Genomic DNA, 16,569 nt, shown 5'->3' on the forward strand with positions numbered 1-16,569 from the left:
CTTTTGGATGCTTACTATATGCTAGGCAGTAAAGGATGTGCTTTACAAATAAGCCACTTAATAGCTTCAAGTAGTATCAGGATCCCTATTCCAGATTTAAGTTTAGGGGACTTGTCAGACTGCTAGAAAGGGACAATGAAGGAAACCAAACTCTAGCTAATTCCAAAAGCCATTCTTTTACCTAACCTGCCTACTATACTGTTTCATTCTTTCTAAAGATGCTGCAGGTGAGTTTAAGATTTCAGGACCTGAAAAATAACCTGCCAGGGTGCTAAAGCAATTTGGGATTAGGCTTCCAGAACCACAGTCAGTAGTGCAAGAAAGCAAGGAAAGAGTGAAAGCTGCCTGAGGCTGAAGACAGGCAGTACTCATAAATCTTTTGTCCATTTTAGGTATTCATTGGTTTTCCCCAGTCCAGTAAAAGATGAGAAAAAATATGTACATTGAAGTACTACATACATTTTCCCATCTTTAATTTATAAATCTTTTATTTCTTCAAGGCAGTAATTAAAGAAGACAGAGAGGCTCCCTTGGTATTAGAAATGTGGATCCAAATTGCTCCTAAAATTTCAGGCTATGTCAGTTGGGAGGGCCACATCATAGACTCACCAGAATTAGCTCAAGCCTAAAGGGCATTTTTGGTTCATGTGACTTTTCAAAATTTTTTTTTCTTTTTCAATTAGCAGAACATTACCAAATATAGTACCTAAATGTTGGGATTCTACTTCCTCTGATTCCATCTTTGCATACAAGTGAAACGTAGATGATGATGACAGTTCTTGGATTCCCTAAACGCTGACAGCGAATAAACTGCAGACAAAGAGTAGCTCCTTTCCAGTGGGATCTGCAGAAGGGGAGGGGCTGCCTTGATACAGAAGCAGTTGAGCTCGTCCACAGTGCATGTCCGCCCATATCCAGCGAGTAGTGGGTCTCTCTTAAAGGCCTTAGCAGGCATCTTTGGGAGTGGTGGAATATATTCTGGGACTTCTTTGAAATGTCAAGGGCATGGTTCCTGTGACTAAAAATGAAACACAGGGGAGCTAAATCTTGTGTGTTAATGATTTAAGGTTAGGAATATCTTGGATGACATTTTGGAGAAACTTCCAGAAGAGTTCAACATGGCGGAGATAATGCAAAAAAGCACCAACAGAAGCCCCTATGTTCTTGTTTGCTTCCAAGAGTGTGAAAGGATGAATATTCTCCTGCAGGAAATCCGTGTGTCGCTTCAACAGTTAGACCTTGGTTGCAAGGTAAGTTTACAAGTTTAAAAGCGGTCAGTTTGAAAGCTTCCCCACGTCCGAGGACACTGACTGTGTGGCCTCTCTTCTCCGTGCCAGGGGGAGCTGCCATTCTCTGCTGAGATGGAAGCCCAGCAGTCCCAGCTGAGTTACGACACCGTCCCAGACACTTGGAGCAGACTGGCTTATCCATCCACCTACGGCCTGGCGCAGTGGTGAGTTGCCCCTCCCAGGCCCCCGGCCAGTATCTGCCGGGCTGCTGGCTGGGTGCTCTCAGTTCCTGTCGTGTTGGAGCAGCTGTGAAGAGTGTACTTAGTGAGTTTACTGGCCTGTGGTCGTGCAAACAGAGCGCCACCACTTTCACTGGAGTCTTTTCCATGTGTTGCTTTAAAGGCAAAGATCAGTGAAAAGTTAGGGTCAAAGCAGGAGTCACATGCTGCCCCTTCCTTAGTTATTGTTTGATCTTGGACAAAATACCTGATCTTCCTAGTGTCTCAGTTTATCATCAGGAAAATGCAGGTAACCATTCCTTCATTATTATTTAAATGGCCATGGGAGGCAACTTGAGTTTGCTTTCCTGTTATTTCATATGCTTATTTTCGAAGCTAGTGATTACCAATGCCATATCATAGCTAACTTTGAAAAGATTATAGTAGAGGGGCGCCTGGGTGGCTCAGTAGGTTCAGTGGCTGCCTTTGGCTCAGGTCAAGATCCCAGCATCATGGGATCCAGTCCCACATCGGACTTCTTGTTTCTCCATCTGTTCTGCCTGCTGCTCTCCCTGCTTATGTTCTCTCTCTCTGGCATATAAATGAATGAAATCTTTTAAAAACAACAACAATGAAAAAGATTCTGGTTGAGTATACAGGAAAGCTGACTGCTTGGGTGTATGGTTGTGAGTGCAGAGCTGTTCCAGATTCCAGGACCGAAATTCACAGTTCCCTGATGGACAGTGCTCTCTCCAACTGCTCCTTGGCTTTTGTAGTCAACATAGGAAGTTTCAAAGATTCTCTCTATTCCTGTATTCTCCAGTACCAGAATTTTTTTTCTTCCTTTCCCATCTTTTTTCTATGAACCAGAATGCTACTCCGAGCCTTAAACTGGAAAGTTCCATCAGAATTCCACATGAGGGGCACCTGGCTGGCTTGGTTGATAGAGCATGCAACTCTTGGATTGTGAGTTCAAGCCCCATGTTGGGCGTAGAGATTACTTAAAAAAAACAGAATCTTTAGAAAAATTTTCAAATGACTGCACCTTAGAACTGCCATCCAGGCAGCCAGGTGTTGGCTGTGTGGGATGTGTGCAAACATATTGGAAGGGGCAATGTGGAAGGGACACAGATGACAGCAAATAACCATGGTGGGGCAAGAGTGAACAGAGCTATTCACTGGATTTCTGTGAACGCTATGGATGTCCAAAATCAGATTTTGTATTTCCAATTAAAAATATTTATATTACACTTAAGTTTTATAATGTAATTTTGGGAGTCATTTCCATCTTATTTTGTGCTTTTTGATTTCTGTATTTTTCATTTATTCCAATTTTTTTCCAGCTTCTGTCCGTTTGTCTGGGTTCCTTTCCCCTCCCCTGACTTTTCCTTTATTAAAGTAGGCTCCATGCCCAGTGTGGAGCCCAACGTGGGTCTTAAACTCAGGACCCTGAGATAAAGACCAGAGCAGGTATCAAGAGTCAGATGTCCAACTGAGTCACCCAGGCGCCCCCTAATAGTTTTCTTTATTGCATATTTATCCCTGTACAGTTCCTGTTATTTTAGCAGAGACACTTTACATTGTAACCTACACACTTGATTTTTTTTTTTTTAAGATTTTATTTATTTATTTGACAGAGAGAGATCACAAGTAGGCAGAGAGGCAGGTAGAGAGAGAAGGAGGAAGCAGGCTCCCTGCTGAGCAGAGAGCCCGACGCGGGACTCGATCCCAGGACCCCGAGATCATGACCTGAGCCGAAGGCAGCGGCTCAACCCACTGAGCCACCCAGGCGCCCCACACTTGATTTTTCTAACACAATGTAAAGTCAACACTTTTAACCTCCCTCTGAACATCAGCCTCTTCTGGTCTGCAACTGTAATTCAACCTTACTTTAAACCATAGTATTTTTGTTTTGTTTTTAGTCAATTATTTTCACTTTAGCAACATACATTGATTTCTTTGTTCATTGTTGCTTTTTATATCTCATTCTGGGCTCCTTTGTTCTGGGTCCTCTTACCTGCTAAAGGACAAGATATACAACAGGGCTTTGTGGTGGGGAGTAAACAGGACTCTTTGTGTGTCTGAATTTTCTTCACTCTTGCTCCATAGTTTACCTACATGTACAATTCTAGGATACCATGATTTTCTCTCAGCCCTGTGGTTTGGTAACTCCATTGTTTGCTGGCATTTATTATAACCAATAAGACTGTAAATGTACCTGTCATCACTTCACAGCTAATCTCTTTTCTCTGGGACATTTTTAACATTTTTCTCTTCATCTTTGATGTTCTGCAACTTTACTCCTTTATTTAGGTGTGGACTTTTATTAAAACATATCCCCATTAGTACCGTGTGGTTGTAATGTGTAGGCCTGCCTGTTGCCTCCACTCTGAAAAATGCTTAGTGCGCTCCCAATACTGCCTTCCCCTGTTGTCTTCATTGTATTTACCTACCTGAAATCTTCTATTTTCAATCTGTTGTCTTGTTCTGCTGTACCCTGGTTGATTTCATTGGTCCAGTGGGGCAGGGGCAGGGTGGGGAGGAAGAGAACTCCATTTTTTCCAGTTTACTGTTTCCCCTTGCCCTTTAACATTTCATTGTCCAAAACCAATTTTCAATTCCATGTTCTTTATATGGGGGCAGGGGAAGTATCAGTCTTGGTTTCATAAATTCCTGTTTTTGTGACTACTACTCTAGTTTCTTAGGAGTGTAAACCTATCAAAGAGTCTTTTTTTCCCCCCAGATTCTTCTTAACGTTTATTTGCTAGGTTATCAGCCTTCTTGTTTGTTGGATTTGGTACAAGTTTTTTATGCCATATAATCAGTTGTCTTTATATTCAAATGACAGGCTGGCTGGTTATAAAAAAAAAAATTAACCTTATTATTGCTGGCAGCTTTGTAGGCAGCACAGCATTCTCTGATCAAATGCTGCTGTGGGGGTGTCTGCAGCAGACTCAAAGGGAAAAAAGACTGTTTCCCTGGGAGGATTCCGTCTTCAGTCTGTATTAAGCTGTATCTTAGTATTGATTATTCATTGCCTAATTCTCCTGAAACATGGCATGTCCAATTTCAGAGTCAAATTTGTAATTGAGAAAAACTCAAATTTCCTAGAACTGTTTCAAATCTTTTTCCCATTTCATTTTAAAATGCTTACTCTGAACTCTTTCTACTTAATGTCCTTTTTCTTACCTTCCAAACCTTAATCCTACTTGAACAAGCAATCATTTTTGTTTAAAAATCTACTGGAAATTGGCTACAATGCCTATCCCCTTGTGGCAACATCTTTAGATGGAAAGTCTTTTCTTTTCCTATCTCTTCCTGTTCTTCACCTTCCTGTCTTCAAGTAGGTTTTCCCTAAAGCAACTATTTCAAAGAATTTAAATTGGGCAGACAAGGGCCACGTTCTAAGAGCAGGGATTTTCCTGGCAGTGACCCAGGTTTCTCCGAGAACATCATCCCTGCTGCTTTTGCAACCCTTAACCCAACCAGGTCCCAGAAAACTTGGGAGCTAGCCTGGGTGTCCCATCCCCTTGGGGAACTGCCTGCTGGCTTTGATCTTGGCGCTGTCTTCGATCCTGGCGCTGTCTTCCAGCTGTCTTCCATCGCATACCTCTGTTCCATCTTCCCTTTCTTTCGGGCAGCCCTCAATTTTACGTTTTAAGGCTTGATGTGTTTGATTTTATCAGAGAGTCATTTTCCCGTAGCCTCCCTTGCATAATTGTTGTGCTGATGAGTTCAGATCCTGGTAAAACCAGCACTTTCTCAAACCACAGGAAGATAGAGGCTGGGAGGTGCTGTTTCTCTTCATTACCTGTCTTCCCTTCTTCAGGTGACAACTGTTAGTGGGAAGACCACAGCCACAGTGGTACTGTCCCCGCCCTTCCCAGCAGCCTTCCCCTGCCTTCTCGAATCCTGTCCACAGTCTACCTATGTGGGATCACCACCCATCCCTAAAGTCACTCAGTAGGTTGACATGAATTTTCCACATTCCCATGTTTCCTGTCCCTAATGGTAATAGTTACAAAATTTCAACAGGAAACAAAATTGAGTTTTTTTTTCCAATTTATTTATTTTCAGAAAAACATTATTCATTATTTTTTCACCACACCCAGTGCTCCATGCAAGCCGTGCCCTCTATAATACCCACCACCTGGTACCCCAACCTCCCACCCCCCGCCACTTCAAACCCCTCAGATTGTTTTTCAGAGTATAGGAACAGTGTTTTGCAAATCTAAGGATGTTTTTGGTTATCAGTGGTGCATCTGTCCCATCTTCCCTTGAATCTACCTCAGCTGATTAGAAAACTCGTACTAAAAAGCACATTTGTGTCTCCCTGCCTTGCGTTTACTAGGTTTAATGACCTCCTTTCACGGTGCCGGGAACTCGAAACCTGGACCCACGATCTTGCCCTCCCAGCTGTGGTGTGGCTTTCCGGCTTCTTCAACCCTGAGTCCTTCCTAACTGGTAAGGGCTGCCGGCCCCTCTTGCCCTGCTCTCCAGGGCTCACGCAGGGGCCAGCAAAGGGGCCCAGAGAGGGAGGAAAATTCCAAGTGGAAGGGCCACGTGAGCTCCGTCCCAGTGGCTCCACTCTGCCACGCCAGCGCCAAACCAGGTGACAAGTAACCACGGCGCATGGCTGTCCCAGTAAAGTTCTTCCACAAGAGCAGGGCAGGTGTCCTGCAGGCATTTGCCGGCACTGGTCTAGCGCAGCCCCATGCCCCACTGAGGGCCAGGAGCGTGTCACAGGGCGGTGGCTGTGGCCGGCTCACCAGCGGCTCCTGTGAACCTTCACACCACCTCCTCCTTGTCCTCCCACAGCAATCATGCAGACCATGGCCCGAAAAAATGGGTGGCCACTGGATAAAATGAGCTTGACTGTTGATGTCACCAAGAAAACGAAGGAAGACTATGGCCATCCTCCACGGGAAGGTGCCTATCTCCACGGGCTCGTCCTGGAAGGTAAGCTACCCCGAGGAGCCCATGTAGGGGTAGTACCTGAAGGCCCGTTCTTTTTTTTTTTTTTTTTTTAATATTTTATTTATTTATTTGCCAGAGCTCACAAGTGGGAGGAGAGGCAGGCAGAGAGAGAGGAGGAAGCAGGCCCCCTGCTGAGCAGAGAGCCCGATGCGGGGCTCGATCCCAGAACCCTGGGATCATGACCTGAGCTGAAGGCAGAGGCTTTAACCCACTGAGCCACCCAGGCGCCCCTGAAGGCCCGTTCTTAAATTTGGCTTGGCATTTGCCCTTGTTCACTCCACTCCTCAGCAGTCACTTTTCTCTAGTGCTTGCTTACCTCATTTCCTAGTTTCACAAAACTTTATACCAGGTTCTGTGTTCAAGGTCAGCCCAATCTTAAGGCATTTAGGGTGATGGCTGTCAATTCAGCGTAGGCCTTAACTTACTCTGTGGTGTTAACACGAGATGTAGATGCAGATTTAATTCAAAAATCTTAATTAAAAAAACCAACTTCACTGCTATTTTACTACAAGACTTCTTTAAGCCCTTAGAATCTCTAAAGGGGATTAAGAGGGAATGTGCTGAATTAGAGACAGTCACACTGTTTTGAGAACAAATTCATTAGCTATACTGTGCCTGGATTCCTATAGAATCTGTTTTCATGCAAATTTTAGACCTTTTGAATTTCAATGTAGTTTTTTCAAAGGAAAGCTGAGGTGTGGAGCCCTGCTTACCAGCCCCCCCCCCCCCCCCCCCCCCCCCGTGGCAAGAAAGCTCCTGACAAGAAGTAACTGCCAAACCAAACATTTATTGCCTCCAACAGGAGAGGAGTGGTACCCACATGCCACATTCTTGCAACTCTTGTGTTTTCTCGGTAGGTGCCCGATGGGACACACAGTCAGGAACCATTGCAGAAGCCTGCCTCCAGGAGGTCACATCGGTGATGCCCGTCATCTTTGCCAAAGCCATCCCCGCGGACAGACAGGAAACCAAACACACGTATGAATGTCCCGTGTATAAAACCAAAATGAGGGGCTCTAACTATGTGTGGACCTTCCGGCTGAAAAGCCAAGATAAGACCACCAAGTGGGTCCTGGCCGGTGTGGCTCTGCTGCTTGAAGCATGAAAACGGGCCATAGCCAGGATGGTCACTGGGGTCCATACACATTAATTTACTTTACTGAGAGCTACCAAACCTCCCTCCCACTTAGATAACTTTGAAGTAACGTACATTAATTTTTAACATGCCTTAATTTTGTTTAAACACAATCCTTAATAAAGTCTCCCCATCAGTGAAGGGGAATTTTAGCTCTTGCAGACATTAAACAAAATTTTTTTAAATTAAAAGTGAGCCCTGACATTCTTACAGTCTGGCAGCAGGTGACTCCTGAATGAAGGGGCAGCCGTTCCCGCCGGCCAGCAGGGCCCCACGGCCTCCAGTGTCGTGAAGGTGACAGTCTACTTTCTGTTCATTCAAGTTTTCATAAAAATAAAACTCTAGTACTCACAAGATCTATGAATAATTGCACTTTATAATTTAGGAGAACATTCTTCCACAAATTCCAATGACCCAGAGAAGGGTTAACTGTGTGGTCCTGGACTAGAGGTAAAGATCAAGGCCACACAGATAAACAGTGTCAAAGGCAAGAGCTGCTTATACAATGTTTTCTCTGGAACTTACCTGGACTTTAACTCCACCCCATTTAAACTGCTTTTTTTTCATCATAAGCAGGTTCTTTTAAACAATTCAATATATGTAGGGGCCTGCGGATACAAGTATAGAGATTCCTCTGCTGTGCCATCTTCCTGAGAAATCTTTTTAGACAATCTTAAAAAAAAATAGCATTTAGGTCTACAAAGAATTTCTGTATAAAAACACAATGGTAAGAAATCTTAGGCACAAGTGGCATGGCAGGGCTGGCCGGCGTGCTCTACGGTGAGCGGGCTGGCTCTTCTCTTAATGGTCTTCCACCAGCTGCTTCTGTAAGCTGAAAGACAGAGGGGACGGAGGCATATACAAGGTGCATCCTAGGCTCAACCCCTCATGGAGAGTGGGGAGCCCAAGCCCGGATCTTGGATGCAAGGTCGGTCCTGCCTCGTCCTGCTTCCAAGAGAGGAGACCCTGCAGGCAGGCCCCAGGAGCCCCCAGCCTCACTCCAGAATGGAGCTCTGGACTTCGGGGCTGTTTTCTCAGCACCAGAAGGTGAGCACAGCCTCCCCGGAGCACACCACCCACCACACCCTGCTCGGCCTGCACCGTCTCTGCTGCTCCCCATTTTCCACAACGAGGGGGAAACAGGCAGTGCCCAGATGAAAATTCTAGCAAAGGAGGGAACATCCTAACAAGGCAAACAACAGTCCTGAGCTGCTGCCACGTGAGCAGACAGGGAATGGGTGGCACTCAAGCCTCTGCCGGCGCTGGGATCTCAGCTTCTGTTGTGGGACACTCACCTCTCCAGGTATTCCTTAACGTTATTGTAGCCGTAGAACTTGGCCAGGTGGATGAGGATCCCTGTGGCACAGCGGCCGTCCCGCTTCCGGCAGTAGCTGCAGTTGCAGATCCCGCGGCAGGGAGGGCACACCCAGTCCTGGAAGAACGGTGTCCCCGTGACCTCTGCGCTGGGGCCCACCCCCCCACCACCGCCCCTCCAGCCTAGAGTCCCATGTGTCTTCTAGGAAAGAGCACACGGTGACCCCATGGGTCTCCCTCCTCCACCTGTTTCAAGGCCCAGACAGGCTGACCACCCAGGGTGCCGCATGGGCAGAAACCCAACCAGCAATTGTGCAGAATCTGAGGAGGACAAAAGAGCAGTAAGACTGAGGTGTGAATTCGAGCTCTTCCTAAACCACTTCTTCACCGGAATTGTTTAGATTCGTCTGCCCACTGGGGACAGTACCTGTTTACCCCACATCCATCGGCCAGGGGCAAACTGAGGGCAGAGGCTCCGGAGCCAGACTGCCCAGGTTCAAGTGTATGGATCTTAATCATACTATTATCTCATTTTACAGAAGGACCTGAGGAACAGGGAGGGTATATACCTACTTGGCTAGGTTAAACGAACTAGCCAACCACATCAACAGAGAAAAAAAACCTTAGACCAGGGCCCGGCACGCCAGAAGCACTCTCCACAGTGACCTCCCTGCCCCGAGCTTTGCCCGAGCTAACCCCGCTGCTGCAGGAGAGCACACAGGTCCACCTTTGAAATCAGAACTGTAAAAAAGTGTGGCTCTGACCCCTGCAGACATCGCCTCTGTCATACCGGCCCGCGTGCTCATTCCAGAAGGAAGCTGTACTTTTCATTTCCTCCCGCGTGCTGGGTCGTGGGGATAGCGCACTGCAGCTACCGGTCCCCAACAGGGCCCGAGGAGCCCCTCGTTCCACCTGCTTCTCTCTGCCAGTACAGTTCATCACAAGCGAACACGACTCCTACCGGGTCCAGCAGCGCGGATCTCACATCCTCCCCGTAGCGATTCCTCAGGCACGGCCCGCAGAACTGTCCTCGCACACCGCCGCAGCTCTGGTTCCGACACACGGTCTTGGTGTCGATGGTCTTCTGCCTACACTGGTGGCAGGTGTTGCCCTGAGGGAGGAAGACGGGATTTAGAGGGTGATACCCACAAGGCCACATGCGGCCATGTACGCTTGTTAGGGCATGAAGCAGCATGGCCTCTTTGGCACAAACCACTGCCCTGTCTAGAAGACCGGAAGGAAGGACAAGATCAGAGGGACCAGCAGAAAGCCGTGAGGCAGGGGAGGAAGAGCCCACAGATGGTGTCAGGGGCCCAGTGGCCATGAGTCTCAGGCGGCAACACAGGGCTCTGGCCTCGCTTCCGGGAATCTGGGTCTTTTCAGAATACAATTTCTTGGTGTTAAAATGCTGACAAGTAAAATCCTCTTACTACCTTAATAGGACACTGCCTCATCTTTAAAAAAAAAAAAAAAAATGCATACCACCATGAAGCCTCCCTCCGAATCACTGTTTAATAAAAAATATTTAACCCATTTCCTACTGACTGAAGATACTCTGTCAAACTAGTTCCTATGGCTATATGAATCAAAAAGCACACACACACAAAAAACCCCACAGTCACCCTACAGTGTGTTTTTCCACTGTTTAAAACATAAACACTCTAAAGACTACTTAAAATGTGACTATTCTAAATGCGCTTTTCCAAACTGTATGCCTGCCTTCCCAAAGATCATATGCATCCCCCAGAGACCTTGCCCGAGAATTCCTACACCAAGCGGCTTCCCCTTCCCAGTCACAGCTGACCCTTCCTGTCAGAGGGGAGAAGGCCTGGGGGTATGAGCCCAGCTATAGTTTAAAGACAATGCAAGATTTCAAATACCACTGCCTCAGACTCCCCATTAGAATCACAATCATGCAAATTATTTGTTATATATAATTTACCAGAACTTTATCATAGATTTTATCTCGAACAGTTATGGCAACATTTTCTAAGTCCTCTTCAGTGATATCCTCCACTGGCCGAAAAGATGATATTCGGTGACGCCGTCTGTACCCCTGGCATTTCCCCTGTAAAATGAACAAAGCAGAACCCGGCATAAGCTGTTTTGACTGGTTAAAAAACACATAAAAATTTCACACTCTGAGGGCACCTAGGTGGCTCAGGCGGTTAAGCCTCTGCCTTCAGCTCAGGTCCTCATCTCAGGGTCCTGGGATCAGTCCCACATGAGGCTCCCTGCTTAGTGGGGAGTCTGCTTCTCCCTCTCTGTGCCAACTCCCCACCCCCCAGCTCATGTTTTCTCTCTCAAGTAAAATCTTAAAAAAAAAAAAAAATCATTTCTCACTCACAAAGCTCTAGACCATAATGTTAACCATGTTCCCCTTCTACTCCTTCTACTCCCCTGGCATCACTCATGACGGAGCTCCTGCCACAGGCACGGGGCCAGCTGCCTTCACCGTACGGTGATACAATAGTAAATGAGCAGCCCAGGTTTTCCCTGGCCAAGAAATCGTCAGCAGCAGCAGCTATAAACTCTGTGAGGACGGGAGTGAACCATAGTGAACAGCCACACCTGCAAATGGGAAGGACCTAGTTTCTCGCTCCAGACTCTGAAAGCACTTAACACACCCTGTCCTAAAACTGAAAAGCGAGGAGGAATCACTGCCCTTTCCCACCAGCAAAACCACAAGGCAGACTGGATGGGCCTTTGTTGCCTCCCCGGCAGATTAAGCTGAGGGTCTTAACCCTGAGCAGCAACTCTGCTCGGCTGAGGTGGAGGGCACTCTCCAGCCTACAGCTCAGGTGGGAGTAGGGGGGGGTTTCTTCCCTGAGCGTGGTCCCGGAACACCAGCGCTGCCTGGGAACGTGATGCCCACACAGCGGCACGCCTGCCGGGTCAAAACCACAGCACTGGCTTAGACCAAGAATAACCTGTTTATGGTGCTCAGAAAATACCCCACTCATCGTCTTCCTTCTCCTGAAACTGTAGAACTCTTCTGCAAATTTGGCAGCTGAGACGGTGAAGTTCTCCAGGGCAAACTTCTCGGGAGGCCGTGCGCTCCGGGTCGGGTTGGTGCGCCGGGTGACCTGTCCCTCAGAGAAAGCCCGCCTCGAGGCCCTCTTCTTCTGCAAGCAAGAAGAGCACAGACCGCTGGAAGGGGAGCTGCCTTGAATAAAAGCCGTCTGGCAACAGATTCCGTCTGTCCACGCTGGCATCAGGAATTACAAAAGGAGTTCTACTTACAGAAGCTGAGTTCGGGGTTCGTACTGGGAAGAAATCTGGCATAGAGTTCAGTTCCGCCAGTAGCTGAGCGAGCTGAGGGTCGGAACAAAACAGAGGACCTCACATCAGCACTGCCATGCCTCGTTCATGAACACCTTATTCCCATGTCCCCAGTTTTGCCAACATGAGAAACGTGACTCAAGTAGTTCAAGTACAGTCTCAACAGTTGCTGTGTTTTTGACCTCGTACGTAAAGATTTCTACCTCCAGAGGGAAGATGCTGGGATCATCATTCATAGGAGTAAAATCTATACCCATTCTTGATATATAAAGGTCGTCACAGCACATGATGAACGGGCGCCTGGAATGAGGTGGTTGGCTGAGGAGGTGGGACTCCTGACAGGGCCCCTGACGAGCAGCGTGACCCCTAGAACAGATCACTGTGCACAGGTCTAAGTCAAGTTTTGTCAGTTTCAAAACAAGAGGTTCAACTTGACTGTTCGGACAGTTACTTAGAGCTCAAAAAAACCTGTTTAGATTGATTTATTTTTCATTAGAAAAATAATTTGTGAAAATAATCCCATTTTCATAAGAACCTAAGAACACCGAATAACAGGCATTAATATTCCAATCAATTCAGATTTTTAATTTTAGATTTAAACAAATGTACAGGTGTCATTAAAAATTTAAAAATGTAGTTATTTTAAAAATGCAGATACAGTGCTAAAAATTTCCCTTAGCTAATCACAAATATGTCATAGAATAAGCTACATTCAAAAGGAGGCTCTTTATTTTCTTACTGGACATCTAAGGCTGCGTATATACGGTATCATATTATGTTTTTTAAAAAGAAAATATTAGAAATATTCCAAAATACTAAAAGTAACTGAATGGCAGAATTCTAATTCTGTATATACAAAATTACGAAGCCAACAAGTTAGTGACCAAATATAGAAAAACCAAATACACAAAACAACGACTTCCCCTTGTGTCATCATTCATGCTAGGGAAGACATATTAACGCGATTCCCAACTGCTTAGTGTAATACCGAGGCCTCCTGCATTCCCTCATCTGAGGTCCTGAAGCCCCAGGGGATCATCAAAGGACTTCTCGATGCAAGCTGCTCACCACAGCCCTTACGTGGGCTCCTCCACACCCAGTCCGCATCTGCTCCTCTCTGCTGGGAACTGCCAGCTGTTCAGCCCTCCCCTCTCCAATACCACCACCTAGTGGAAACTTAACTTTCTAATAGACAGGAAGTAGCAAGAGGTCACCGCACCAGGACAAGGAGCCGAAAATTGTCCCGAGGGCTGGCTTTCTATTTCCAAGCCACAGCCAATCCAGTGTCAACTGGCTGGGGGTTCAGGAAGAGAGGAAGGCCACCCAATACCCAGGGGACACTTCCTGACGGCAGCCAGGGCTGCCGCAGCTCCCAGGACAGCCCCAGAGCCCCAGAGCCCCAGAGCCCCGGACCGCCCACCGCGGGGCCTTACCATGGCTTTGTTCTCCCTGATGTTCATGGTCCTCTTCAGCAGAGCATCCGAGCCCTCCTGGCCCTCATCCCTGGACTCGTCCTCGGACTCCGAGACCGAATCCTCTCTTTCCTTCCCCTGTCTGCAGCTTCTCTTTCTTCCAAGAATGGCTTTTTTACTGTCCTGTAAGCGTGTGCTAGAAAACGGCGGCTCCGAAGAATTGTCGTCTGACTTTTTCGCCAGTTTCTTGGTGGGGAACTGAAAGGCTACTCGAAGACCGATACTGCTCCTCCTGGGTCTGCTTCTTCTAGGTGAAGCCTTTGCTCCTTCGTCGTCCTCCTCTTCCTCACTCACTGAAGATGCCTCACCTGCATCACTCAGATCTGACTCCACAAGCTAACAAAACCAAAGAGAAGAGCAGAGACCATGTTTCGTGACAGGCCTCCCAGAACATGTCATTTAAAAGCACTCTGTCATTACTGCAGAGAAAAGACGAGAAGCAAGCTCCCCCTTCCTATTGTGAGCTCCGGCTGAGGTGCTCTGCTGAGGCATCTGGTGGAGAGCAGGCATTCTCCTGCTGCCCTCTGGCCCGGCCCCGGCCCCCGGCGGACTGCCGCCTTCGGAGCACGGGCTGCAAGCGGGACGCTCACAAAGGAGGGCTCCTCCACTGCGCAACAGCAGAGTATTTGGAGGACAGGCCAAAGAAAAGGCTGTGCGTGGTGTAAGCGTTAGCGTCAGGTAACAATGGAGCGCTCGGGGAAGACAAATACTCTTCTGCCCTGAACGCGAGGAACAGGGCTTCTAGAGGGGACAGGAGAGCTGACCTCACCTCAGCCAAGGACAGAGGAGCAAGCAGATGATGGGCTCAGTGGGGGAGCCTTATCCCCAGGACATGACAGGTCCTCCCTGTCAGGGTCGTCCTCTCCCTGTCCTGCGACCCATGGAGCCGCAGGGAGACATCAAGGCAGACAGCTCTTGGGCTGTTGTGAGGCACCCATTCTGTAAGCTCAAAAAACTCTCACCCCCAATTATTTGATTCTGCTGCATATGGGTTTCAGGCATTAAAATGGATCTCAGTCTTACAACTGAGAACACAGAAGGCAATGGCAGGGTCATGTTACCCAGGTGCGACAGGTGACATCTCAGATGCCAGGGGACTCTTAACAATGGCAGACACAGGCTTGACTATGGAGATCAAGGCCCCCTCCTGGGCATCTTTCCTTTACCACATGCAAAGACCCTCTCTCAGGGACTCTGGACAACAGGGCCACTGTGAGCAGAACAAGGAGCAGCACCACAACGGGCCTATGTAAAACCATTTACTGAAGTAAATGACAGCTTCCTCCTCGGTGACTCCCCCAGGCCCCAAATTCTAGCTGGACTCAAGTTAAAAATAAGGCAGAGGACGGGCACCTGGCTGGCTCAGTTGGCAGAGCATGTGACTCGTAATCTCAGGGTGGTGACTTAAAGCCCCACACTGGGCATGAAGCCTACTTCAAGAAGGAAAAAAAAAAACAAAACCTAAAAAATGTATTGGGGCACCTGGGTGGCTCAGTGGGTTAAGTGTCCAACTTGATCTCAGCTCAGGTCTCGATCTCTATGTCATAAGTTCAAGCACACTGGGCTGGAGCTTACTTAGAAAATGAATAAATAGGGGCACCTGGGTGGCTCAGTGGGTTAAAGCCTCTGCCTTTAGCTCAGGTCATGATCCCAGGATCCTCGGATCCAGCCCCACATCGGGCTCTCTGCTCGGCAGGGAGCCTGCTTCCTCCTCTCTCTCTCTGTCTGCTTCTTTGCCTACTTGTGATCTCTGTCTGTCAAATGAATAAATAAAATCTAAAAAAAAAAAATGAATAAATAAGGAAAGCGGGGGGCAACGTGCAGATAGCTTCCAAATCTTGGGATATGTATCAATCCACAGCACGTCAAGGAGAGAAATAAGACCACAGTGTACTGATCTTTTTTTTTTTGTATCCTGAACTTTCTACATCAGTAGCTTTAGAATCCAAATGGTGGGACTGGGGGAATCCAATGTTAGGAAGACAGTGTTGGAGAACTTCAGAGGAAATCTCTCTCAGATGGGCTTTATTTATCTGCATCATCCTCAAACCTGTACCCCTTTACTAAGGACCCTGTAAGGGACTAAAGTAGACAAGGGCAAACTGTAACCAGCAATGGGGACGGAAGGCAAAGCGCACGAGGCCCAGCACCACCGCTGTGGGGGCTTCACATACAGCTGGAAGACCACGAGATACCAGCGGATAACATCCTACTGTCAGAGAATGTGGTCTCGCCAGTCCTCACTACGGTGGGTGGGAGGTCAGGGAGGGAGAGAGTAACACGTGTTGGCTCGCTGCCTGGGGAAACCAAACTTGTAGGTAGACCTGCCCTAAGCTATGAGTTCTAATCAATCAGCAGGTCACAGTTCATACCCCAAATGTATAGACCATGAATAAGGGGGAAAGAAACCTTTGGAGTAGTTTTCCAGTGCTAGGAACACAGATTCTCTGAATCACCTGAACTCACTTAGCCAAAAATCAGAGGACAAGTCAGTCACTAAGAGTAGACAATACCCATTAGGGTCTGGAAGGATTTTAGTTAAGTGTCTTGCTGGCAAAAAACCGGAGGCTGGCCAGCCAGACCTCCAAAGTAGGTTTGGTACCGGCCAACCAGTACCAAACCTACTTGGTATAGCTTATTTAAACTTCTACCCAAGTTCCATGCCAGCTCGCCAGCCGTGGTTCCTCAGGAGCTTCTGAATGGGAAGAGGTTTAACCTCCATCCTTTATCTTGATACCAAAGAAGGAAACAGTGGGCTGATTTGGAGGGATACATGGGTGCTATTTTTCAGTTAGCAGAAGACCCTCTGATGCCTGGAAAAAACCCAAAGATTCTTTAAAGGTACCCGGAGAGTCCAATACTAATTGGCAGTACACTGGCCTCAACATGGGGAGTGAAGGAAGAAATCATCAAGTCTCCTGAAGGTCAAGTGCTGAGAGCAG

General features: G+C 47.4%; 2 protein-coding genes across 4 annotated transcripts in view; one reads left to right on the forward strand and one right to left on the reverse strand.

Moving 5' to 3' along the window:
- DNAH11 (dynein axonemal heavy chain 11) overlaps positions 1-7,529 on the forward strand; it is a 324,415-nt gene extending 316,886 nt beyond the window's left edge. Inside the window, exons 78-82 of the mRNA XM_044246194.1 lie at positions 1,068-1,250; positions 1,338-1,453; positions 5,799-5,911; positions 6,266-6,406; positions 7,282-7,529. Coding sequence (XP_044102129.1) covers positions 1,068-1,250; positions 1,338-1,453; positions 5,799-5,911; positions 6,266-6,406; positions 7,282-7,529 — 801 coding nt within the window. The remainder of the gene's footprint in view (positions 1-1,067; positions 1,251-1,337; positions 1,454-5,798; positions 5,912-6,265; positions 6,407-7,281) is intronic.
- CDCA7L (cell division cycle associated 7 like) overlaps positions 7,192-16,569 on the reverse strand; it is a 45,732-nt gene continuing 36,354 nt past the window's right edge. For 2 of the 3 annotated variants that reach the window (XM_044246190.1, XM_044246192.1), the window contains exons 4-10: positions 13,589-13,963; positions 12,117-12,188; positions 11,804-11,998; positions 10,816-10,941; positions 9,835-9,984; positions 8,855-8,991; positions 7,192-8,391 (exon numbers count right to left, since the gene is read on the reverse strand). In XM_044246190.1, the coding sequence (XP_044102125.1) occupies positions 8,361-8,391; positions 8,855-8,991; positions 9,835-9,984; positions 10,816-10,941; positions 11,804-11,998; positions 12,117-12,188; positions 13,589-13,963 (1,086 nt within the window). In that variant the 3' untranslated portion in view covers positions 7,192-8,360. The remainder of the gene's footprint in view (positions 8,392-8,854; positions 8,992-9,834; positions 9,985-10,815; positions 10,942-11,803; positions 11,999-12,116; positions 12,189-13,588; positions 13,964-16,569) is intronic. The other variant, XM_044246191.1, reaches the window with a different exon arrangement.

Source organism: Neovison vison, chromosome 4 (genome assembly GCF_020171115.1).
Source record: "Neovison vison isolate M4711 chromosome 4, ASM_NN_V1, whole genome shotgun sequence".
In the NCBI taxonomy this organism is placed as follows: domain Eukaryota; kingdom Metazoa; phylum Chordata; class Mammalia; order Carnivora; family Mustelidae; genus Neogale; species Neogale vison.